This window comes from Anomaloglossus baeobatrachus, chromosome 5 (genome assembly GCF_048569485.1).
Source record: "Anomaloglossus baeobatrachus isolate aAnoBae1 chromosome 5, aAnoBae1.hap1, whole genome shotgun sequence".
NCBI lineage: Eukaryota > Metazoa > Chordata > Amphibia > Anura > Aromobatidae > Anomaloglossus > Anomaloglossus baeobatrachus.
Genome location: NC_134357.1, coordinates 450,588,884 through 450,615,365, shown reverse-complemented (window position 1 = coordinate 450,615,365; position 26,482 = coordinate 450,588,884). Strand labels below are relative to the sequence as shown.

At 49.7% G+C, this 26,482-nt stretch overlaps 1 protein-coding gene and 1 long non-coding RNA gene across 6 annotated transcripts in view; one reads left to right on the top strand and one right to left on the bottom strand.

Annotated features, from left to right (window-relative positions):
• TPX2 (TPX2 microtubule nucleation factor) overlaps positions 1-26,482 on the top strand; it is an 85,143-nt gene that overhangs the window by 26,390 nt on the left and 32,271 nt on the right. For 3 of the 5 annotated variants that reach the window (XM_075350537.1, XM_075350536.1, XM_075350533.1), the window contains exons 1-2: positions 11,609-11,687; positions 22,167-22,324. In XM_075350537.1, coding sequence (XP_075206652.1) covers positions 22,219-22,324 — 106 coding nt within the window. In that variant the 5' untranslated portion in view covers positions 11,609-11,687; positions 22,167-22,218. Of the gene's footprint in view, positions 1-11,608; positions 11,688-22,166; positions 22,325-26,482 lie in introns of those variants that run through there. The other 2 variants (XM_075350535.1, XM_075350534.1) reach the window with 1 other exon arrangement.
• Positions 2,572-11,369, bottom strand: LOC142310303 (uncharacterized). The gene is made up of 3 exons (XR_012754121.1): positions 11,221-11,369; positions 5,166-5,221; positions 2,572-4,370 (listed from the first exon to the last, which is right to left on the bottom strand). It is a non-coding gene; the product is annotated as an uncharacterized LOC142310303 (long non-coding RNA).

Sequence of the window (26,482 nt, the reverse complement as noted above, 5' to 3'; positions counted from 1 at the left end):
TCTAGCCTGACACTGCACTTGATTGCTGTGTGAAGTTGGCAATGTATTCATGTACTGATGGTGGTTTTGGCGATGTATTGTCTTCAGGGTGGGTTTGGTGATGTGTTATTGTATTTAGGGTGGTTTTGGTGATATTACTGTATTGACAGTAGTTCTGTTGATGTATTACTGTACTAACTGTGGTTTTGGTTACGTATTCTTGTATTTAGTGTGGTTTTAGTTATGTATTACTGTACTGATGGTGGTTCTGGTGATAGTCATGTGGCTGTTGTAATCTTTACCTTATCAGTCTTGATCCTAAAACATAGGGTCAGCGTGCTGGACTAAAATACAGCTATCTGCATGTCTGTCAGCCGAATAAGTAATAGACTAAAGCCCCCATACACTATAGTCTGATTTTTAGGCACGCAGCTATCTTGCTCGGTTCTCCCATATACAGGAGCACTCATTCTGCCAATTGTTTCTGTGTTCTTTATTAGAGCCGCTGCTGGACATCTCCGACAGCAGCTTATCAGTTAGCGGATAATAGGATCTACACTCCGTAAGGGGTGCTTCACACACAGCGAGCTCGCTGCCGAGATCGCTGCTGAGTCACGCTTTTTGTGACGCAGCAGTGACCTCATTAGCGACCTCGCTGTGTGTGACACTGAGCAGCGATCTGGCCCCTGCTGCGAGATCGCTGCTCGTTACACACAGCCCTGGTTCGTTTTCTTCAAAGGCGCTCTCCCACTGTGACACACAGATCGCTGTGTGTGACAGCGAGAGAGCGACAAATGAAGCGAGCAGGGAGCAGGAGCCGGCGTCTGGCAGCTGCGGTAAGCTGTAACCAAGATAAACATCGGGTAACCAAGGTGGTTACCCGATATTTACCTTCGTTACCAGCCTCCGCAGCTCTCACGCTGCCTGTGCTGCCGGCTCCGGCTCTCTGCACATGTAGCTGCTGTACACATCGGGTTAATTAACCCGATGTGTACTGTAGCTAGGAGAGCAAGGAGCCAGCGCTAAGCGGTGTGCGCTGGTACTTATTGTAAACATCGGGTAACCATACCCGATGTTTACCTTAGTTACCAGTGTCTGCAGCTTCCAGACGCCGGCTCCGTGCAAGCGCAGCGTTGCTTGCACGTCGCTGCTGGCTGGGGGCTGGTCACTGGTCGCTGGTGAGATCTGCTGTTTGACAGCTCACCAGCGACCAGGTAGCGATGCAGCAGTGATCCTGACCAGGTCAGATCGCTGGTTGGATCGCTGCTGCATCGCTAAAGTGTGAAGGCACCTTAATCGGACATGCTGGATCCTTATTCCCCTGACAATCAGAATTGAGAGCCCCTGTTCACATTGGGCTATCAGCAGAACCTGTCGATATTGGCGGGTTTAGACAACTTTAGGTTAATGTGTATGGAGGTCTTAACTACTATCTGAAGGCTCTGGGCTCTATCAGGGAATGTGCACACGTCTTGTAGATGTCTGTGAACCCCCGGAATTATTCAGACAGAATACACTTCAGGACAGTCATCATTTTATCCCGAAGCAAATATTTTTTTTTTTTTGCTGTGGCTTCTTGGTTGTTTTTTCCAACATCTTTTAGCTACTGGATTTTACTTATTTTTTAAATGAACTAGTAAGCGGCATCCAAGCAGAAGCCGCCATATAATGGACCGGTCACAACTAGTAAGCGGCATCCAAGCAGCAGGCGCCATATAATGCACCGGTCACAACTAGTAACCAGCATCCAAGCAGCAGCCGCCATATAATGCACCGGTCACAACTAGTAACCAGCATCCAAGCAGCAGGCGCCATATAATGGCCGGTCACAACTAGTAAGCGGCATCCAAGCAGCAGCCGCCATATAATGGCCGGTCACAACTAGTAACCAGCATCCAAGCAGCAGGCGCCATATAATGGCCGGTCACAACTAGTAAGCGGCATCCAAGCAGCAGGCGCCATATAATGGCCGGTCACAACTAGTAACCAGCATCCAAGCAGCAGGCGCCATATAATGGCCGGTCACAACTAGTAACCAGCATCCAAGCAGCAGGCGCCATATAATGGCCGGTCACAACTAGTAACCAGCATCCAAGCAGCAGGCGCCATATAATGGCCGGTCACAACTAGTAAGCGGCATCCAAGCAGCAGGCGCCATATAATGGCCGGTCACAACTAGTAACCAGCATCCAAGCAGCAGGCGCCATATAATGGACCGGTCACTGCCGCCAGACGCTTCATGTCTGAGGAAACCTGCCGCGCTTAAAAAAAACTCCAAAGACTGAACATATGGACAGCAAGTCGTTTTACATTGCAGTGTATGAGTTAATTTCTTTAATATTTAGAGTTTGGGTTTTTTGGGCGGGTTATAGGGCGGATCTGTCTGAAAAAAAAAAAAAAGCTGTGTGCACATACCCGTAATCTGACTGATCAGAAGGGGGCGCCACCACTGACAGTGCCTAGGGCAGCAAAACCCCCAAATACGGCCCTGCCGCCAGGGTCATGGATTCCGTATTAAGGGGAAGAAAAAGACATTGCATATGGACGCACAACCCGTAATAGAAAATAGAAAAAACCTTTATTTATAGTACAGTTTATACAATTTAAAAACAATTAAAACATGGACAAAAACAGGGTCTTGTACCCACAAACAGTACAATAAACATGAGGCAATAATGATAATAATGCCCTGCCACAGACAAAAGAAAAATGCGGAGAAATGTACACCTGCAAAATAGTATAAATAATCTAAGGATATGTCATACAATGTACATATATGAAGACAGTGGATCATCTAAAGGACAATAAGCAAGGTGTGATAGAAAAGCGATCACTCTATATAAGCTGGAAAGAGCTGGTGCACCCCAAAAATACACAGTAAAGGCCCATATAAAGTCATAATAGCAACAGAGTCTAGCAAAAAACTCACATGTAAAACAAGGTTCAATATAGTCCAGAATATAAACCTATTCCCAACAGGGGGAAATTTGGACACACAAGAACCCAGAACACGGCACTCAGCAATAAAGCAACCAATACCCACCCAGTGTGGTAACAGGGGGGATAGGAAGTAAGGAGCAACAGCTGGGTAAGGTGGAACAGAGCATCCGCACTGTGGCAGGGACAAACGGTGGGTACACAGACCACACAGGGTCATGGATTCCGTGACGCACATCCGGCATCGTTAGCGACGTTGTTGCGTGTGGCAGCAAGGAACGGCCGTTAACGATGGAAAACACTTACCTTATCGTCTATCGTTGACACTTTGTTCCTTTTTAAAAAATCGTTGATTGTTAAGCACGCAGGTTGTCCGTCGTTCCCGAGGCAGCACACATCGCTACGTGTGACACCTCGGGAACGACGAACTGCAGCTTACCTGCGGCCGCCGGCAATGCGGAAGGAAGAAGGTGGGCGGGATGTTCCGGCCGCTCATCTCCGCCCCTCCGCTTCTATTGGACGGCCGCTTAGTGACGCCGCTGTGACGCCGCACGAACCACCCCCTTAGAAAAGAGGCGGTTCGCCGGCAACAGCGACGTCGCTAGGCAGGTAAGTACGTGTGACGGCTCCAAACGATTTTATGTGCCATGGGCAGCGACTTGCCTGTGACGCACAAACGTCGGGGGCGGGTGCTTTCACCAGCGATACTGCTGTGTGTATAACCCCCTTTAGGCCGTATACACATGAAGCATAACTGTTGCGTTTTTGTTTACTGCTTTTTTCTGCACCTTTTCTGCAGATGTCTGCACCACATGACGTAATAACTATCTTCTCTAATTATAGTAGGTTTACTTCATTTTTTTTTTTCAAATTTAAGTGTTTTATTGGTTTTCATGAAAAACATAACAGGTCGTACAATTACATTTTGCATAACAAACTGTGAATATTGGGACCATGAGGTCCAACAAGAGAAAGAAAGAAAAGGGGAGAGAGGGAGCCAGAAGGTATCTCACTAATATGTCGTTATGACAGTTATCCAGTACACCACACATAAAAAATCCTCGCGCAAGGACCCCCCCTTCCCCCCTCTTTTCCCCCTCACAAAGGAAACTTACCACAAAAGAAAACTCCTAATATAGAAAGTCAAAGACTGAAAGGAAGAGGGAAGGAAGAGCAGCGAAGAGGGTACCTCGGGGCCACCACATACCCGCCATGTTCATGTAAGGAGACAAAGAGTCTTAATCAAAAGTGGGGTTGTCATGTCATGGGTTCGAGCTAGACCATGCCAAATAAGACTCCCAGTGAAACCATTTTGTGATCACAGATTCCGCATCCTCCCGCGATTGGGCCAGTACCCTCTCCATCCGATATATTGCATTCACCTCGTCAATCCACTCTTCCAAGGTTGGAGAGTCCGCCGTCTTCCAGTGGCGAGGTACAACAGTCTTGGCGGCCTGCAAAAGGTGTCGCAAAACAGATTTTTTTGTAAGCTGTCGGGGACATGGGTAACATATAGAGCAGGACCGCCTCAGGGCGTCTAGGCACAACCATTCCTGAAACCTCTCTGACCACCTCTAGCACCCCCTCCCAAAAGGTCCTCAAGGCTGTGCACGACCACCATATATGCGTCATGGCCCCCTGACTCCCACACCTCCAACAATTATCCGGGATCTCAGGCCACAACCGATGTAGGAGGGAAGGGACCCTATACCATCGTGATATGACTTTATAACTAGTCTCCAGGGGTTTATGTGACAAATGGAAGCAACGCTCCCATTGTTCTCTAGAGAACGTTTGGTTGAGTTCCCCCTCCCATGCTCCGCAAAAGGGGGGAGAGCGTCCAAGCCTCTGGAAACCAGCAATTTGTATATAACTGAAATATTGTGATTTGGGGCAGTCTTTGTAGTACACATGGCTTCATAAGAGGATGGAGAGAATAAGAGCTCATGTGCCTGTGTAAGCGATGCAATAAAGTGCTGGAGTTGAGCATATTCAAAATTATGGCGTAATTTTTTGGGTTTCTCCCCCAGGATTACAGAAAGTAGGTGGATCTGTCCCTGTGGGGCAACATGGATAAGGCGAAGAGGTGTCCTTTTAGAACCTTCCAAAAAAAAGGTAGCGGAAGCACCCGGAGGGAAGTCCGGACTATCAGTCATTACTTCATTTTTATTATGCTTTTCCCCCCTTGATGCATTTTTGGTGCAGATGTGAAAAAGTGTTTTCAATGTTTTTTTATTAGTACAAAATACCTTGGATTCTGTGGAGTGTTTATTTCATGTGGTTTTTTCAAGCTCCAGGTAGAAGCCTATAGAGACAAAAAAAAGCACAAAAACCGCAAAGTTAAGCAGGGTCTTCAGACAGAGGTGTATCTAGGCTTTCCAGCACCTGGGGCAAGAATTCAGTTTGGCGCCCCCCAAGCAATTTGGGTGGTCGTCATGTGACTACACACAGTCAAGTGATGATGAGCTTCTCTTAATAATTCTCTCAATGTTCACTGAGAAATGTATGAAAAGCCAGTTGTCACATGCAAGTATGTAAATCACATATGAGTGGAGTGGCCAAGAGATGACTGCTGGAACCAGCGAGCAGAGATGAATCCTGAATCATCCCTTACTGTCTCCTCACTACCTCCTGTGTGTCCATATACTTTTCGCCTCACTCCCCATCCTGCCCACTTGCTCCTGATACCATGTCACTCTTTATTCTGTGTCCTCAAAATTTCTTTCCCGTTTGCTCCCCATACTATGTCCACATACATTCCCTCAATCGCTCCACATACTATGTCTGTGTACACTCCCCCCTCTCCCTTGCTCCCTATAGTATGTCTGTATATATTCCTCCCTTACCCTCGCTCCCTATACTATGTCTGCATACATTCCCCCCTCACCCTCGCTCCCTAAACTATGTCTGTATACATTCCCCCCTCACCCTCTCTCCCTATACTATGTCTGTATACATTCCCCCCTCACCCTCTCTCCCTAAACTATGTCTGTATACACTCCCCCCTCTCCCTTGCTCCCTATACTATGTCTGTATATATTCCCCCCTCACCCTCTATACTATGTCTGTATACATTCCCCCCTCACCCTCGCTCCCTATACTATGTCTGTATATATTTCCCCCTCCCCCTCTCTCCCTATACTATGTCTGTATACATTACCCCCCTCACCATCGCTCCCTATACTATGTCTGTATACATTCCCCCCTCACCCTCACTCCCTATACTATGTCTGTACATATTCCCCCCTCCCCCTATACTATGTCTGTATATATTCCCCCCTCCCCTCTCTCCCTATACTGTCTGTATACATTCCCCCCTCACTCTCACTCCCTATACTATGTTTTTATACATTCCTCCCTCACCCTTGCTCCCTATACTATGTCTGTATACATTCCCCTTCACCTCCTATACTAAGTCTGTATACATTCCCCCCTCACCGTCGCTCCCTATACTATGTCTTTATACTATATCTGTATATACTATGTCTGTATACATTCCCCCCTCACCCTCGCTCCCTAAACTATGTCTGTATACACTCCCCCCTCTCCCTTGCTCCCTATACTATGTCTGTATATATTCCCCCCTCACCCTCTATACTATGTCTGTATACATTTCCCCCTCCCCCTCTCTCCCTATACTATGTCTGTATACATTACCCCCCTCACCATCGCTCCCTATACTATGTCTGTATACATTCCCCCCTCACCCTCACTCCCTATACTATGTCTGTACATATTCCCCCCTCCCCCTATACTATGTCTGTATATATTCCCCCCTCCCCTCTCTCCCTATACTGTCTGTATACATTCCCCCCTCACTCTCACTCCCTATACTATGTTTTTATACATTCCTCCCTCACCCTTGCTCCCTATACTATGTCTGTATACATTCCCCTTCACCTCCTATACTAAGTCTGTATACATTCCCCCCTCACCGTCGCTCCCTATACTATGTCTTTATACTATATCTGTATATATTCCCCCCTCACCCCCTATACTATGTTTGTATACATTCCCGCCTCAACCGCATTCAATATACGATGTCTGTATACATTCCCCCCTCACTCCTTATACTATGTCTGTATACATGACCCCTCACCCCCTATACTAAGTCTGTATACATTCCCCCCTCGCTCCCTATACTATGTCTGTATGCATCACCCCTCACCCTCGCTCCCTATACTGTTTGTATACATCACCCCTCACTCCCTATACTATGTCTGTATACATCACCCCTCACCCTCACTCCCTAAACTATGTCTCTTTACATCACCCCTTACCCTCACTCCCTATACTATGTCTGTATACATTACCCCTCACCCTCACTCCCTATACTATGTCTCTTTACATCACCCCTCACCCTCACTCCCTATACTATGTCTGTATACATCACCCCTCATCCTCACTTCCTATACTATGTCTGTATACATTTCCCCCTCACCCTCTCTCCCTATACTATGTCTGTATACATCACTGCTCACCCTCACTCATTGTCCCTGGATGTGAATTATGTTCAAAGGATGTGATAGTGAAGACAGCACAATCCCCGGGAGAGGCAGTGCTGACACTGCTGGAACGGCAGTAGCATTGGAGACAGTATAGTTGTTGCTACTTTACAAGTGGAAAACATAGGGATTGAGAACAGGTTGTCTGAGTAGAAGACAATTCCTTTAAACCCCAAGTGGTCCAGACAGTTTGGATACACTCTCTGTCGCTGCTCTCAGGGAGGACACATTGTGAGAGCTCTGGAAGTAACATTACTGAGCATATAGATAAGTCAGGAAAAGTGAAAGAGGACGGCAGATGTAGCGGATCGGCTGAGTCACTTATCTGTCCTCCGTACGCAGCACAGCAACCACACCCGGCTCTCATCGTAATTTCTCCTAAGAATATATTCTAAAGTGCCTGCAGGCAAATGGCAGCGCTTAACCCTGAAAAAAACCTGCTGTATTCTTGCAGCTTGGTTCTATTGGCAAAGACCCCCTTTACTTAGCCAGGTTTTAATAAATTGTATAAGGGATTTTTAAACAAAAAATCCACAAAGAACCAGCGCTAAATGGGTTTTTTTATAATTTTATTAAAGAAAATATTGCTATCCTTGTTCCAAGGCAGGGTATTTAATAGTACACAATACACTAAAAAATTTTTTTCTTAGAACCACATATATCAGAAAAAACACAAATTAAATAAGTCAGAATTGAAAATACAAATAAAAATAAAAATAATTATAAAAAAAAAAAAAAAAAAAAAAATATTAATAGTAAAAATATGATACAGATAAATCAAAAACCACACACGGGGTTTTGGTATAAACCCGTTTCCTCAGAGGTGATCCGATATTCACAATAATTAATTTCTAACTCAGCTGTCGTAATGCCCCGGCCGGTGGCATATACTTGATTTAGTAAAGTATTGTGACTGATAGCATATAGGTGTACCACACCACCTCTGACTAATTTGTAAGCCTATTTTGCATACATCAAGCTTTGCACAAAATGTTGTAGGAATCAGAACCTTCAATCCCCAATGTGATATCAGTGGGATTTGCCAGCAGATTTTGATCTGTAGTAATATAAACCTGATTCCTCCGTTAAACAAACTGAAGTTGTTGTCAATGCAGGATTAACTTGTTAAATTTTCCAAGCACCTACTTGGAAGCATGTGGTCGTGAACAATACAGGTTGTGGAGGAGATGTCAGGTTACCACAACCCCTTTAGTTAGAGTCTCTAGACCACTTTACGGTGCCACAACTAAGCGATCCTGTACTGTCCCAGTTACCCAGCAGCTAGGTACAGCCGCTGGAAGCACCGATTATTTGCTGCAAATATAATATATGATCAGCGGTTTTACTCAACCTCTCCAGCGGGCAGTCCGATCTGTGTCCAGTGTGAGCTGATTGTGTCCACACACCGAAGGAGTTTACTTGGCAAGCTGTCACTACACAGGTAAAGCAGGCAGTGCAAGATTCCAATCCAGTCCACTTCCAATGTGAACAATGAGTAGCCGTAGAGGGCACCACTGGAGGATGGTTGCAAGCAGGAGTAATGTAATTCAATATGCGCATAAATAGCGCTCTAGGCAATAGCCCAGTCATCCTTGAGGAAGGGGGCCGGTGCACGCCCCCGAAACGCGCGTCGGATTAAGACTCTGCTTTTGCCTACTCCACCTGTGTGGTGATACTCTGTCAAACAACCTCTCCCTTGTGCAGCACTAGTCAGCCTCTAAAGGACACGGTCCGGACTGTCTGCTGAAAAGGTTGAGAAGTTACCGCTGTTACTCCTGCTTGCAACCATCCTCCACTGGAGAGGTTGAGTAAAACCGCTGATCATATATTATATTTGCAGCAAATAATCGGTGCTTCCAGCGGCTGTACCTAGCTGCTGGGTAACTGGGACAGTACAGGATCGCTTAGTTGTGGCACCGTAAAGTGGTCTAGAGACTCTAACTAAAGGGGTTGTGGTAACCTGACATCTCCTCCACAACCTGTATTGTTCACGACCACATGCTTCCAAGTAGGTGCTTGGAAAATTTAACAAGTTAATCCTGCATTGACAACAACTTCAGTTTGTTTAACGGAGGAATCAGGTTTATATTACTACAGATCAAAATCTGCTGGCAAATCCCACTGATATCACATTGGGGATTGAAGGTTCTGATTCCTACAACATTTTGTGCAAAGCTTGATGTATGCAAAATAGGCTTGCAAATTAGTCAGAGGTGGTGTGGTACACCTATATGCTATCAGTCACAATACTTTACTAAATCAAGTATATGCCACCGGCCGGGGCATTACGACAGCTGAGTTAGAAATTAATTATTGTGAATATCGGATCACCTCTGAGGAAACGGGTTTATACCAAAACCCCGTGTGTGGTTTTTGATTTATCTGTATCATATTTTTACTATTAATATTTTTTTTTTTTTTTTTATAATTAGTTTTATTTTTATTTTTATTTGTATTTTCAATTCTGACTTATTTAATTTGTGTTTTTTCTGATATATGTGGTTCTAAGAAAAATTTTTTTTAGTGTATTGTGTACTATTAAATACCCTGCCTTGGAACAAGGATAGCAATATTTTCTTTAATAAAATTATAAAAAACCCATTTAGCGCTGGTTCTTTGTGGATTTTTTGTTTAAAAATCCCTTATACAATTTCTCCTAAGAATAGATTAAAAAAAAGGAAAAATATCAAAACTACAGATCTATGTGATCAGTCACGGATAATAATGATGAAAATTATTATACAAGAACAAGAAGTAAGAAATGATGCGGTGTAATATACCGCTCACTGTGCCGGGTATATACTGACTGGTAGGTGTCTGCAGGACTCTGTATACACAGCACAGACTGACAGGTGTAACAACCAATCAAAAGTCAGTTTTTATATAGTAACCTGCACTAGATAAATAAAACATGAAATCTGATTGGTTTCAAGGCGCAAACTGTGCATACACCGTCTCGCCACCCCTCTGTGCATGCAGCACCTTATAATGGATCTCACCAAATAACTGTATCCATGACTGGCGTTATACAGAGAGCAGCGTAGACGGGCACCGCTTATCTCCTCCTGCACAAGTCAGAAACAGATCACTTTTGCATAAAGATCATTCTCCTGGGTCAAGTGCAAAAGATGAATTATACAACCTTGTGTCTCAGCTGCTGCCAAACCTCATTATGCACACCACAGCTGCTGCAGAACCTCATTATGCACACCACAGCTGCTGCAGAACCTCATTATGCACACCACAGCTGCTGCAGAACCTCATTATGCACACCACAGCTGCTGCAGAACCTCATTATGCACACCACAGCTGCTGCAGAACCTCATTATGCACACCACAGCTGCTGCAGAACCTCATTATGCACACCACAGCTGCTGCAGAACCTCATTATGCACACCACAGCTGCTGCAGAACCTCATTATGCACACCACAGCTGCTGCAGAACCTCATTATGCACACCACAGCTGCTGCAGAACCTCATTATGCACACCACAGCTGCTGCAGTACCACATAGTACATCTGATGCTGCAGAACCTTATGGTACACACTCCAGCTGCTGCAGAACCTCATAGTACACACCACGTAAAGGCAGACATTGGGAAGATTTTCCTTAGGGCTTGTTCACACATTGCATTTTGTTCTACGCAGTTTTCATGGGTAAATATGCACTGCCCCTTACATTACCAGCAATTCCTGAAGGCTCGTGCACACGCTGCTGCATTTTATGCTGCGTTTTTTTCTGCCGACAATGGTTTTTGGTGCACAAAATATGCCGCAAATACTCAGCGCTTACACATACCTCTTTAGTCTTTTTGCTCTTTATATAGAGGTTCTGCAGCAGCTGAAGTGTTTTGTAACACCTTTGTGTTTGTATCCTGTATACTGATTGATTGCTCTGTGTCCTGTATACATGATGCGTATTATATTCTACAACACTACGTCCCGTCCAAAATCACGCGGGTTGTACTAAAATAACACTGGGCGAGAGTCTGAACACGACACAAAGCGCATTGTGGGACGTGTAGTTTCTTCCTGGGTCTCAGTAGCTACTGTAAATTTACAAATATACTACATTTCCCAGAGTTCCACATCATCGCGACTCCCCAGTTGATGATCCAATCAGAAAAGGCTCCGGCGTTGGCCGCTCTGATTGGTCAGTTTGGAATGTGCCAGTAGTTTCAAATTGATAACGTGCGAGCTCGTAACCGGAGCGGCAGCGGCTGGGGCGTTGTGGAGCGCAAGAGACCGGGGAAGCGGCCGGAGCCGGTGAGTAACGGCCTGTATCGGTAATGGGGGTAATCCGAGACCTGGCAGGGAGGACGAGCCTTTGTGTTACAGACTCGGCGGGTGAAGGGGCGCAGGCTGCGACGTTATGGGAGAGGGGGAAATGGAGGCAGGGAGCTGTGCGTTATATTGGGGCGAGGGTGTGAACTCGGGGTCTCTGCAGGAATATTGGGCTTGTGTAGGGCCATCATTCCTCAGGCCCTGGTGGGTAGAGGGGTAATCTGGAGCTGGGCGGAGGGGACTGGGGTTCGCCATTGGGGCCGGCTCAGGTCTGTGTGGGCCCAGTAGGGCAGCGCCTTCACTTTTGGTTGTTCTCTCCTCCCAAACACTCTTATTTTTGCCCATAAAGTTGTATTGTTGCGCTTTTTATTTTATTTTTTTTGCTTTATAGAAAGGGTAAGTGCAAAAAAACTTTTTTTTTTCTCTGCCAATTACTATTTTTGTTTCTTTTTTTGGTTGTGGATTCACAGTATCCGAAAATATTTTGATGTTTTATTGTTGAGAATATATAGTTTGTCAGTGAGCTCTGCAGGGGACAGTCCGTGTACAGCGAGCGGAGCGGCTCTGCAGGGGACAGTCCGTGTACAGCGAGCGGAGCGGCTCTGCAGGGGACAGTCCGTGTACAGCGAGCGGAGCGGCTCTGCAGGGGACAGTCCGTGTACAGCGAGCGGAGCGGCTCTGCAGGGGACAGTCCGTGTACAGCGAGCGGAGCGGCTCTGCAGGGGGCAGTCCGTGTACAGCGAGCGGAGCGGCTCTGCAGGGGACAGTCCGTGTTCAGCGAGCGGAGCGGCTCTGCAGGGGACAGTCCGTATACAGCGAGCGGAGCGGCTCTGCAGGGGACAGTCCGTGTACAGCGAGCGGAGCGGCTCTGCAGGGGACAGTCCGTGTACAGGGAGCGGAGCGGCTCTGCAGGGGACAGTCCGTGTACAGGGAGCGGAGGGGCTCTGCAGGGGACAGTCCGTGTACAGGGAGCGGAGGGGCTCTGCAGGGGACAGTCCGTGTACAGGGAGCGGAGGGGCTCTGCAGGGGACAGTCCGTGTACAGGGAGCGGAGGGGCTCTGCAGGGGACAGTCCGTGTACAGGGAGCGGAGGGGCTCTGCAGGGGACAGTCCGTGTACAGGGAGCGGAGGGGCTCTGCAGGGGACAGTCCGTGTACAGGGAGCGGAGGGGCTCTGCAGGGGACAGTCCGTGTACAGGGAGCGGAGGGGCTCTGCAGGGGACAGTCCGTGTACAGGGAGCGGAGGGGCTCTGCAGGGGACAGTCCGTGTACAGGGAGCGGAGGGGCTCTGCAGGGGACAGTCCGTGTACAGGGAGCGGAGGGGCTCTGCAGGGGACAGTCCGTGTACAGGGAGCGGAGGGGCTCTGCAGGGGACAGTCCGTGTACAGGGAGCGGAGCGGCTCTGCAGGGGACAGTCCGTGTACAGGGAGCGGAGCGGCTCTGCAGGGGACAGTCCGTGTACAGGGAGCGGAGCGGCTCTGCAGGGGACAGTCCGTGTACAGGGAGCGGAGCGGCTCTGCAGGGGACAGTCCGTGTACAGGGAGCGGAGCGGCTCTGCAGGGGACAGTCCGTGTACAGGGAGCGGAGGGGCTCCGCTCACTCATTGGCTGCTGTGCTAAGTGATGCCAGAGACCTGGAGTGGTGGCGATTCTCTAAAGGACCTGGGGAAAGTGCATACAGGGAAAAGTTTTAAATATTTAATTTTTTTTTTTTTCCTCAAACTACCACCAGGGAAAATATTGTGCAAGTAGTGGACAACCTCTATAACTTACAGATCTAATATGAAGCAGGTTAGGCATGGGGTCCTCGTAGCGCAGCGTAACTGCATGCGTCCTGCGTCCCCTGCACAGTCTATGGAGATTGTGTAGGGGCCGTGCGCACGTGGCGTCTTAGAGAGCAGCGCTTCGGCTGCTGCCCGACGCGCTGCGTTCAAGAAGTGACATGTCACTTCTTCCGTGCGCTTTGCTGGCAGCTCCTGCTCTGCCTATGGCAGGAGCTGCAGGCAGAGCGCATGGAATCGGCTTTTTTTTTTTCTCTATGGACATTTTCTGCAGCGATTTGAAGCGCACTTGTGCTCTTCAGATCGCTGCAGAAATTTCTGCAGGGCTAGTACGCAACGTGCGCACATAGCCCAAGTCTCGCGGTGACGCCGGCTTTTTACTGGCCGGCTTATCAGCTGATGCGGTCAGGAGACTGCATCACTGATTACCGGCAGCTCCTGCAGCGATCAGACGGGAGTCAGCACGGACGTGTAGTGTGTTGTTTTTTTTTTTTTTTTTGCACTGATGCATCAGCTGATTGTATAAACTGTTTTTATACAATCAGCTGATGTGATTCACATCCTTGAACCTGACACATCATCTGATCGCTTTGCCTTCCAGCAAACCGATCAGATGATATTGGATCCGGATTGGACGGCACGGGACCCTTGACCCAGTGTTGCGGAGGAGGAGGGTTCTTTATTTTAATAAAGATTGAGTCACTAATTGTGTTTTATTTCTAATAAAAATGTTTTTTTTCTAATAAAAATATTTGTTTTTTTTTTTTTTTTTTTATCTGTAGAAATTCATGGTGGTCATGTCTAATATTGGCGTGGCAGCTGGAAGAGTTGGCGCTTCTATGAAAGTGCCATTTTCTGGGGTGGCTGCGGACTGCAATTCATAGCAGGGGTGCCCAGAAAGTTTGGGCACCCTGCACTGCGGATTCCAATCCCCAGCTGCCTAGTTGTACCTGGCTGGACTCAAAAATTGGGCGAAGCCATGTTTCTTTTTTTTTTTTTTTAATAATTATTTCATGAAATAATTGAAAAAAAAAAAAATGGCTTCCCTATATTTTTGGTTCCCAGCTGGGTACGAATAGGCAGCTGGGGGTTTGGGGGCAGCCCGTACCTGCTTGCTGTACCTGGCTAGCATACAAAAATATGGCGAAGCCCACATCATATTTTTGGGGGGCAAAAAACTCCTGCATACAGTCCTGGATGGAGGATGCTGAGCCTTGTAGTTCTGCAGCTGCTGTCTGCTCTCCTGCATACACTAGTGGAGAATGAAGAAGGAAATTACATCAGACTTTTTTTTTTTTAACAATCTTTAATGGGATTGTTCACTAATAAAAAAAAACCGCAGTGAGCAAAAACGCAGCAAAAAACGCGGTAACGCATGCGTTTTTGCTGCGTTTTTTGGAGCGGGTGCATTTTTGCTTTAAAAACGCCTAGTACGCACATAGCCTTAAGGACTTGTGTGTACTGCGCTTACCCTGTTTTTTGGGTGCAGTTTTGAGCCCAAAACTGCATCCATTTCCTTTCCCAGCAAAGTCTGAGATTTATTTTTTGCTGTCTGCATGTTGCAACTTTTTATTTTTTGGCTGCATCTTTGTGCTGACCAGTGTCTTCCAGTCAATAGATTTGACTTAAAAAAAAAACAAAAAAAAATCACTGGGCAAAAACGCTGTAAAACGCGGAAAGAAATGCATGCCAAGGGAGAGGTTGTTTTTTTGTTTTTTGGGGTTTTTTTTGGGACCAAAAACGTACATCTTTGTGGCCACCACCCATAGCCTAAATGCCACTGCTGTGATGTACTGCAATGTGTAAGATTCTAAAGCGTGCCAATCGCCAGTTTTCTTCAGCGCTCTATTGGGAGACCCAGACGATTGGGGTATAGCTACTGCCCTCTGGAGGCCACACAAAGCACTACATTAAAAGTGCTAGGCCCCTCCCCCTCTGGCTATACCCCCCCCGTGGTATCACGGGTTCTCCAGTTTTAGCTTTGTGTGCGAAGGAGGTCAGACATTCCATGCATAGCTCCACAGATTTTAGTCAGCAGTAGCTGCTGACGGTTTCGGATGGAAGAAAAGAGGACACATATAGTGTCCCCAGCATGCTCCCTTCTCACCCCTGGATGGTGTTGTAAGGTTGAGGTACCTATTGCTGGTACAGGGCTGGAGCCTGACATGCTGTTTTCCTTCCACATCCCCTGGTAGGGCTCTGTGGAAGTGGGATCCTGCCGGCCTCTCAGCTCTGATGCCGGGCTCCATCCACAGACCCATTAGAACCTGATGGATTCGGAGCAGGAGTACGATCAGGGACAGGGCCCTGCATCTTACAGGTACTCTGTGTCCCCGGCAGGCACAGACACACTCCGGGCTGGCTGGGTGTTGTAGTGCGCCGGGGACCGCAATGTTGGAGTTAGTGTCCCTACAGATTACTGGGGGATGTTTTGTGTATGGGAACGCAGCGCCGACCCCCTCTGGACCGGGCGGCGCTGCTGTGACTTGTGGTGCGCCGGGGATCCGCCGTCCGCGCTTTTACGGCGGCGGCGGTTATAACTTTAGTCCCCGGCTTTTTGGGCCTAGGACGCCGGCAGCTCCGTTTCGTTCCCGCCCCCACCCTGTCATTCAGGGTAGGGGAGAGACGCTGTTCGCAAGCAGCGACGAGGGCTGGAGCCTGATTTACATGCTCCAGCCCTCACACTATGCACAGAGGGAAGCAGGCTTCCCGCTCTTGGCCAGGAACGCCCAGGGCCCGCCCCCCTTCCTCTCTCGAGACGCCGGCAGCCATTACATGCATGCCTGGCTGGAGGAAGGACGCAAGGCTCTGGGAGACCTGGACTAGGGGCTATCTGGCGACCACACACCCGCTTTTTAAGCGGGCGGTAAGCGTTTTTTCTGTGCTGGTCCCTCTAGTGCCTCACTGTGTATCAGTGTACTGGATACAGTTATATAAATATTGTATTTCTTGCACTGTGAGGTGCGCTTCTGGCTGCATATCCCAGATCGCTCTGTGGAAGCAGCAACATGTCATCCTCAAAACGCAAGGCAGCCAAGGCAAAAAGGGCTGTGTATACTGCGTGTGCTGCATGTGGGGCTAATCTACCAGCAGGCTCTGATGACCCCCATTGTGTGCAATGCTCCGACCCGGTGCTGCTTCGCCAGCCGGAGTCAGGAGAGGTAGCGACCCAGGCTGAGACGCTTGTAAGTTCTGCCCCGGTGACAGGGACGGACTTTGCAGTTTTTGCAGATAATATGTCTGTATCTATGGCAAAAATCCTTGAGACCTTGCAATCTATGCATGGGGCTCAGTCTCTGGGCACGGCGAGGCCTCTGTCCTCAGGTCCCCCTTACTTGGAATGTATCCAGCCCATAGGGGGGTCCCCGGCTTCACAGGCCGAGGATTATGACTCAGATGATGGCCCCAGCCACCCTAAGCGAGCTCGCTGGGAAAGACCCTCGACGTCTTCACACTGCTCAGGGTCTCAGCGCAATCAGTCTCCCTGTGATGTGTCTGATGAGAGTGATCAGGAATCCACTACTGGAACCCCTCTCAACCTGGATACCCCGGATGGGGACGCCATGGTAGACGACCTTATCTCAGCCATCAATAGGCTGTTGGATATTTCTCCCCCAGCCCCTTCAGCAGAAGAGGCGGCTGCGGAGCAGGAAAAGTTTCGTTTCCTTTATCCCAAGCGTAAATTGAGTGCTTTGTTAGATCACTCTGACTTCAGAGAATCAATCCAGAAGCACGACGCTCACCCGGAAAGGCGTTTCTCTAAACGATCTAAAGAGACGCGTTTCCCTTTCCCCCCTGAGGTGGTCAAGCGCTGGACACAGTGTCCAAAGGTGGACCCCCCGATTTCCAAACTTGCAGCTAGATCCATAGTTGCAGTGGAGGATGGCGCTTCACTTAAAGATGCCAATGACAGACAGATGGACCTTTGGTTAAAATCTGTCTATGAAGCTATAGGCGCGTCGTTTGCTCCGGCATTCGCAGCCGTCTGGGCACTCCAGGCTATTTCAGCTGGCTTAGCAAAAGTGGATGCTATCATGCATCCAGCAGTGCCGCAAGTGGCGCACCTTACCACGCAGATGTCGGCGTTTGCGTCTTACGCTATCAATGCGGTCCTAGAATCTACCAGTCGCACCTCAATGGCGTCCGCCAATTCGGTAGTTTTGCGCAGAGCCTTGTGGTTAAAGGACTGGAAAGCGGATGCTGGTTCCAAAAAATGTTTAACCAGTTTGCCTTTGTCTAGAGAGAGACTGTTTGGCGAGCCATTGGCTGACATCATTAAGCAGTCCAAGGGTAAAGACTCCTCTTTACCACAACCCAGAACACCCAAACCTCAGCAGAAAAAGTGGCAGCAGAGGTTTCAGTCCTTTCGAGGTTCGGGCAAGACACCATTTACCTCGTCCAAAGGGACTCAGAGGACGCAAAGAAACTCAGATTCGTGGCGGACTCACACACGCCCCAAGAAAGCAAACGGAGGTACCGCTTCCAAAGCGGCTACCTCATGACTTCCAGCCCCCCCCCTCCGCATCGCCGGTCGGGGGCAGGCTCTCCCGCTTTTCCGGCATTTGGATGTCACAGGTCAAAGACCGGTGGGTGACGGACATTTTGTCTCGCGGGTACAGAATCGAGTTCAATTCTCGTCCTCCAGCTCGGTTCTTCAGAACCTCCCCACGGCCAGACAGAGCAGATGCTCTGCTGCAGGCGGTGGACTCCCTAAAAGCGGAAGGAGTGGTTATCCCAGTCCCTCCTCAGGAACAAGGGCAAGGGTTTTACTCCAATCTCTTTGTGGTTCCAAAAAAGGACGGCTCGTTCCGTCCTGTTCTGGACCTAAAACGGCTCAACAAGCATGTGCACGCCAGGAGGTTCCGGATGGAAACCCTCCGCTCTGTCATTGCCTCAATGTCCAGAGGAGACTTCCTTGCCTCAATAGACATCAGAGATGCTTATCTCCACGTGCCAATTGCTACAGAACATCAACGTTTTCTACGTTTTGTGATAGGAGACGACCATTTTCAGTTCGTAGCTCTTCCATTTGGTCTGGCGACAGCCCCACGGGTCTTCACCAAGGTCATGGCGGCGGTGGTAGCAGTCTTGCACTCTCAGGGACACTCGGTGATCCCTTACCTAGACGATTTATTGGTCAAAGCTCCCTCTCAGGAGGCATGCCAACTCAGCCTGAATGCTACGCTGGAGACTCTACAGTCTTTCGGATGGATCATCAACTTTCCAAAGTCGATCCTATCACCGACTCAGTCACTAACGTATCTTGGCATGGAGTTTCATACTCTAGCAGCGATAGTGAAGCTTCCGCTGGACAAGCAGCGGTCACTACAGACAGGGGTGCAATCTCTCCTGCAGGGCCAGTTGCATCCCTTGCGGCGCCTCATGCATTTCCTAGGGAAGATGGTGGCAGCCATGGAAGCAGTTCCCTTTGCGCAGTTTCACCTGCGCCCACTTCAATGGGACATTCTCCGCCAATGGGACGGGAAGTCAACGTCCCTGGACAGGAAAGTCTCGCTTTCCCAGACGGCCAAAGACTCTCTACAATGGTGGCTCCTTCCCGCATCATTGTCTCAGGGAAGATCCTTCCTGCCCCCATCCTGGGCAGTAGTCACGACAGATGCGAGTCTGTCAGGGTGGGGAGCAGTATTTCTCCACCACAGGGCTCAGGGGACGTGGACTCCGCAGGAGTCCACCCTTCAGATCAATGTTCTGGAGATCAGAGCAGTGTATCTTGCTCTACTGGCCTTCCAACAGTGGCTGGAAGGAAAGCAGATCCGAATCCAATCGGACAACTCCACAGCGGTGGCATACATCAACCACCAAGGAGGGACGCGCAGTCGGCAAGCATTCCAAGAAGTCCGGCGCATTCTAATATGGGTGGAGGACAGAGCATCCACCATATCCGCGGTTCACATCCCAGGCGTAGAAAACTGGGAAGCAGACTTCCTCAGTCGCCAGGGCATGGACGCAGGGGAATGGTCCCTTCACCCGGACGTGTTTCAGGAAATCTGTCGCCGCTGGGGAGTGCCGGACGTCGACCTAATGGCGTCCCGGCACAACAACAAGGTCCCGGCATTCATGGCGAGGTCGCGCGATCAAAGAGCTCTGGCGGCAGACGCCTTGGTTCAAGATTGGTCGCAGTTTCAGCTCCCATACGTGTTTCCACCTCTGGCGCTCTTGCCCAGAGTGCTACGCAAGATCAGATCCGAGTGCAGCCGCGTCATACTCGTCGCTCCAGACTGGCCGAGGAGGTCGTGGTATCCGGATCTGTGGCATCTCACGATCGGTCGACCGTGGTCACTGCCAGACCGACCAGACTTACTGTCCCAAGGGCCGTTTTTCCATCAGAATTCTGCGGCCCTGAACCTGACTGTGTGGCCATTGAGTCCTGGATCCTAGCATCTGCTGGATTATCTCAGGGAGTCATTGCCACAATGAGACAAGCTAGAAAGTCAAATTCGGCTAAGATCTACCACAGAACGTGGAAGATTTTCTTGTCCTGGTGCTCTGCTCAGGGAGTGTCTCCCTGGCCATTTGCATTGCCCAAGTTTCTTTCCTTCCTGCAATCGGGGTTCGAAAAGGGCTTGTCGCTCAGCTCCCTTAAAGGGCAAGTTTCGGCACTATCCGTGTTTTTTCAGAAGCGTCTAGCACGTCTTCCTAAGGTGCGCACGTTCCTGCAGGGGGTCTGTCATATTGTGCCCCCGTACAAGCGACCGTTAGATCCATGGGATCTGAACAGGGTACTAGTTGCTCTCCAGAAGCCGCCCTTCGAGCCTCTGAAGGAAGTTTCCTTTTCTCGGCTGTCGCAGAAAGTGGCGTTTCTTGTTGCAATCACATCGCTTCGGCGAGTGTCTGAGCTGGCAGCTCTGTCATCTAAGGCTCCCTTCCTGGTGTTCCACCAGGACAAGGTTGTGCTGCGCCCCATTCCGGAGTTTCTCCCTAAGGTCGTATCCTCTTTTCATCTTAATCAGGATATTTCCTTGCCTTCTTTTTGCCCTCATCCGGTTCACCGGTATGAAAAGGCCTTACGTTTGCTAGATCTGGTGAGAGCACTCAGAATCTACATTTCCCGCACGGCGCCCATACGCCGTGCCGATGCACTTTTCGTCCTTGTCGCTGGTCCGCGCAAGGGGTTGCAGGCTTCTAAAGCCACCCTGGCTCGATGGATCAAAGAACCAATTCTAGAGGCCTACCGTTCTGCGGGGCTTCCGGTTCCTTCAGGGCTAAAAGCCCACTCCACCAGAGCCGTGGGTGCGTCCTGGGCATTACGTCACCAGGCTTCGGCTCAACAGGTGTGCCAGGCAGCTACCTGGTCCAGTCTGCACACTTTCACCAAGCATTATCAGGTGCATACCTATGCTTCGGCGGATGCCAGCTTAGGTAGAAGAGTCCTGCAGGCGGCAGTGACACCCCCGTAGGGGAGGGCTGTTTTGCAGCTCTAACATGAGGTATTTATTTACCCACCCAGGGACAGCTTTTGGACGTCCCAATCGTCTGGGTCTCCCAATAGAGCGCTGAAGAAGAAGGGAATTTTGTTACTTACCGTAAATTCCTTTTCTTCTAGCTCTTATTGGGAGACCCAGCACCCGCCCTGTTGTCCTTCGGGATGTTTTTTTGTTGTTTGCGGGTACACATGTTGTTCATGTTGAACGGTTTTTCAGTTCTCCGATGTTATTCGGAGTTAATTTGTTTAAACCAGTTATTGGCTTCCTCCTTCTTGCTTTGGCACTAAAACTGGAGAACCCGTGATACCACGGGGGGGTATAGCCAGAGGGGGAGGGGCCTAGCACTTTTAATGTAGTGCTTTGTGTGGCCTCCAGAGGGCAGTAGCTATACCCCAATCGTCTGGGTCTCCCAATAAGAGCTAGAAGAAAAGGAATTTACGGTAAGTAACAAAATTCCCTTCTTTTCCTAATCCCCTGCCTGCTGATTCTATTATAGAAGCGTTTTACTAAGTGACTAAAAGGACCTGTGCTGAGGTCATACCCATGTGACCAGAAGGGGCGGGCCTCGGCCAACAGAAAAATAATGTTGCTTCCTGTTATTAGCTATGTTGGTAGAGGCCCTGCCCCTTCTGGTCACATGGGTATGATATCAGCACAGGTCCTTCTAGTCACTTAGTAAAACCATTCTATAATAGAATTAGCATAAATAACTAAAAGGACAGACAGGTAGGAGGCGAGAATCACTAAGAATACCCACCCCTGCTATTATCTCTGGCAGTTGCTGTCAATCAAAAAGCTGCTCATTTTACAAACATTACTTGCTTGTGTTTTAAAATCTACACATCCTACCTGACAAGTAAAGGTATGTATAGAATCAGCATGATAGTGCCAGTATAGCCCTGGCTTTAGGTTATATAGGAAAATCCTGGTGATTGGTTCCCTTTAAACCTGGGTCCACAAGGTGCTTGTGCTGGACTTATTCACCATCTAAATGTTGGGGGGGGGGCTGTGCATAGGGAACTAGAGCTGTGGACCAGTTTTATGTTGGGGGGGGGGTACTTCACAGGTTGGGACAGAGTGGGGCTCAGTGGGGGATTGAGGGGCTGTTATCGGGAGTGACTGGCTGGAGGAGTTTCTGCTTTGGGAAGTATCAAGATGCCATTGAATTGGTCTATGTCTGTCACTTTGTATAGGGTTTTAGTGCTGAATTGTAACTTTTTCCCTTCTTTACTATTCAGAGTAATACAGCTCTACTGGTTCCAAGAAGACGTATCCGGGGAGGAGCAGGTCATGTCGAGCCTACAGGAAAACTACTCTTATGACGCTCCTTCCACATATATCAACTTTGATTCAATTCACGATTATGATCAGAATGAGAATGCAGACTCCTGGTTTGGTGAGTGTCCTTTTTTTTTTTTTTGTAATGTAACTTGTACTACCATGGTCTTAGAGAAAATACAATATACTTTATTTCTTTGTCGCTCCATTGGGAGACCCAGACAACTGTTTTTAATTGGGTGTATAGCTTCTGCCTCCGGAGGCCACACAAAGTATTACACTTAAAAGTGTAAAGCCCCTCCCCTTCTGCCTATACACCCCCCCCCGTGCATCACGGGCTCCTCAGTTTTTATGCTTTGTGCGAAGGAGGCACACATGCACGCATAGCTCCACAATTTAGTCAGCAGCAGCTGCTGACTATATCGGATGGAAGAAGAGGGCCCATAACGGGGCCCCCAGCATGCTCCCTTCTCACCCCACTCTGGTCGGCGGTGCTGTTAAGGTTGAGGTACCCATTGTGGGTACATAGGCAGGAGCCACATGCTGTTTTCCTTCCCCATCCCTTAAGGGCTCTGGGTGAAGTGGGATCCTAATCGGTCTCCAGGCACTGGGACCGTGCTCCCTCCGCAGCCCCTGGGGAATCTGCTGGACAGGAGCCGGGTATCGTCAGGGACAAGGCCCTGCTACTGTGAGGTACTCTGTGTCCCCTTGGGGACGGCGCATGGAGCGCTTGTGTCATACACGCTGCAGCACTGCTGGGTGTGTTAGTGCGCCGGGACTACCGCGCTGACCGCGCTTGTTTGCCGGCCGCGCTTATAACTTTAGTCCCCAGCTTCTGCGGCCTAGTACCGCATACTCCCGCCCCCGGGCCTGCCAGTCAGGGGAAGGGCGGGACGCTGCACTGGACGTCAGAGCTGAGGGCTGGAGCATACTTTGTATCCTCCGCCCCCCTCACTGAGCACCGTGGGGCACCAGATTCCCGCACTTTCTAGGGCACGCCCACGGCCCCCTCCTCCTCACAGAACGCCGGCAGCCATTCCTGTCAGCACTTCTGAAGCTGGAGAGGAGAGACAACACGGCTCTGGGAGGCCCAGGCAGGGAATCTGGTGGTCACACAACCGCTTTGGGCGGTCGGTAAGCAGCACCTGTTTCTAGGTGCTGGCCCCCTGGGTGCCGAAGTGTGTGTGTGTGTATGTATGTATGTATGTATGTATGTATGTATGTATGTATATATATATATATATATATATATATATATATATATGCTATACATTTACTCTGTACGGTCGCACTGTTGGTTTTTGGCTATATACCCTCCCGGATTGTACTCAGAGGAGACAACAGCATGTCGTCCGCAAAAAGCAAGGGTGCCAAAGCACAGGCTTACTTTGCAACCTGTACCTCATGTGCGGCTATGCTACCGGCAGGTTCCACCTACCCTCATTGTGTACAATGCTCGGCCCCTGGGGTACTTACTCAGCCGGAGCCTCTGCCACTGGTGGCCCAAGTGGAACCACCTGCTACCACTGTCCAGGTGACTGGGACGGAGTTTGCAGTATTCGCTGACAAACTTTCTGAGAGTATGGATAAATGGTCTGCTAAGATACTAGAAGCCTTGCAGTCCAGGCCGGTAACACAGGCCCCGGGCACTGTTGAATCATTGACCCCAGGCCCCCCTCTGTTGGAGCAGCAAAGTGCTCCTGGGGTGACTCATAGGTCCCAAGGTGAGGTCTCTGACACGGACCGCAGTCCCAGACCGCCTAAGCGGGCTCGCTGGGAGCTTCCCTCGACTTCATCACACTGCTCAGGGTCTCAGCAGGAGGACTCTCTAGAGGATGAAGCGGAGGTGGCAGATCAGGATTCTGATCCTGAGGCCGCTCTCAACCTAGATACACCTGAAGGAGACTCCATAGTGAATGACCTTATAGCGTCCACCAATCAGGTGTTGGATCTTTCTCCCCCCAGCTCCTCCAATTGAGGAGTCAGCTTCTCAGCAGGAGAAATTCCGTTTTAGGTTTCCCAAGCGTACAATGAGTACGTTTCTGGATCACTCCGACTTCAGAGAGGCAGTCCAGAAACACCGAGCTTGTCCAGATAAGCGCTTTTCTAAGTGCCTTAAGGACACACGTTATCCCTTCCCACCTGACGTTGTCAAGGGTTGGGCTCAGTGTCCCAAGGTGGATCCTCCAGACTGGCGGCTAGATCCATAGTTGCAGTGGAAGATGGGGCTTCACTCAAAGATGCCACTGACAGGCAGATGGAGCTCTGGTTGAAATCCATCTATGAAGCTATCGGCGCGTCCTTTGCTCCGGCATTCGCAGCTGTATGGGCACTCCAAGCTATCTCAGCTTGTCACTCGCCGATTAATGCAGTCACACGTGCCTCTACTCCGCAGGTGGTGTCCTTAACCTCTCAGGCGTCGGCGTTTGCGTCCTACGCCATTAATGCTGTCCTGGACTCTGCGAGCCGTACGGCGGTAGCATCCGCCAATTCGGTGGCAGTCCGCAGGGCCATGTGGCTACGAGAATGGAAGGCAGACTCTGCTTCCAAAAAGTTCTTAACCGGTTTGCCATTTTCTGGCGACCGCCTGTTTGGTGAGCGATTGGATGAAATCATTAAACAATCCAAGGGAAAGGACTCATCCTTACCCCAGTCCAAACCAAACAGACCTCAACAACGGAAGGTACAATCGAGGTTTCGGTCCTTTCGGCCCACGGGCAGGTCTCAATTCTCCTCGTCCAACAGGCCACAGAAGGGTCAGACGAACTCCGATTCATGGCGGTCTAAGTCACGTCCTAAAAAGACCGCCGGAGGAACCGCTCCCAAAGCGGCCTCCTCATGACTTTCGGCCTCTTCAAACCGCATCCTCGGTCGGTGGCAGGCTCTCCCGCTTTTGCGACGCCTGGCTGCCACAGGTACAAGACCGTTGGGTGAGAGACATTCTGTCTCACGGTTACAGGATAGAGTTCAGCTCTCGTCCCCTGACTCGATTCTTCAGAACATCTCCGCCCCCCGAGCGAGCCGATGCTCTTCTTCAGGCGGTGTGCACTCTGAAGGCAGAAGGAGTGGTGATCCCTGTTCCTTTTCAGCAACAGGGTCACGGTTTTTACTCCAACTTGTTTGTGGTGCCAAAAAAGGACGGATCTTTCCGTCCTGTTCTGGACCTAAAACTGCTCAACAAACACGTAAAAACCAGGCGGTTCCGGATGGAATCCCTCCGCTCCGTCATCGCCTCAATGTCCCAAGGAGATTTCCTAGCATCAATCGACATCAAAGATGCTTATCTCCACGTACCGATTGCACCAGAGCATCAGCGTTTCCTGCGTTTCGCCATAGGAGACGAACACCTTCAGTTCGTGGCACTGCCTTTCGGCCTGGCGACAGCCCCACGGGTCTTCACCAAGGTCATGGCAACAGTGGTAGCAGTCCTACACTCTCAGGGACACTCGGTGATCCCTTACTTAGACGATCTGCTTGTCAAGGCACCCTCTCGAGTGGCATGCCAACACAGCCTGAACATTGCTCTGGAGACACTCCAGAGATTCGGGTGGATCATCAATTTTTCCCAAAGTCAAATCTGACACCGGCCCAATCACTGACATATCTTGGCATGGAGTTTCATACTCTCTCAGCGATAGTGAAGCTTCTGCTGGACAAACAGCGTTGACTACAGACAGGGGTGCAATCTCTCCTTCAAGGCCAGTCACACCCCTTGAGGCGCCTCATGCACTTCCTAGGGAAGATGGTGGCAGCAATGGAGGCAGTTCCTTTTGCGCAGTTTCATCTGCGTCCACTTCAATGGGACATTCTCCGCAAATGGGACAGGAAGTCGACGTCCCTCGACAGGAACGTCTCCCTTTCTCATGCAGCCAAAGCCTCTCTTCGGTGGTGGCTTCTTCCCACTTCATTGTCGAAGGGGAAATCCTTCCTACCCCCATCCTGGGCGGTGGTCACGACGGACGCGAGTCTGTCAGGGTGGGGAGCGGTCTTTCTCCACCACAGGGCTCAGGGTACCTGGACTCAGCCAGAGTCCTCCCTTCAGATCAATGTTCTGGAGATAAGGGCAGTGTATCTTGCCCTAAAGGCGTTCCAGCCGTGGCTGGAAGGCAAGCAGATCCGAATTCAGTCGGACAACTCCACCGCGGTGGCATACATCAACCACCAAGGCGGAACACGCAGTCGGCAAGCCTTCCAGGAAGTCCGGCGGATTCTGCTGTGGGTGGAAGCCACAGCCTCCACCATATCCGCAGTTCACATCCCGGGCGTAGAAAACTGG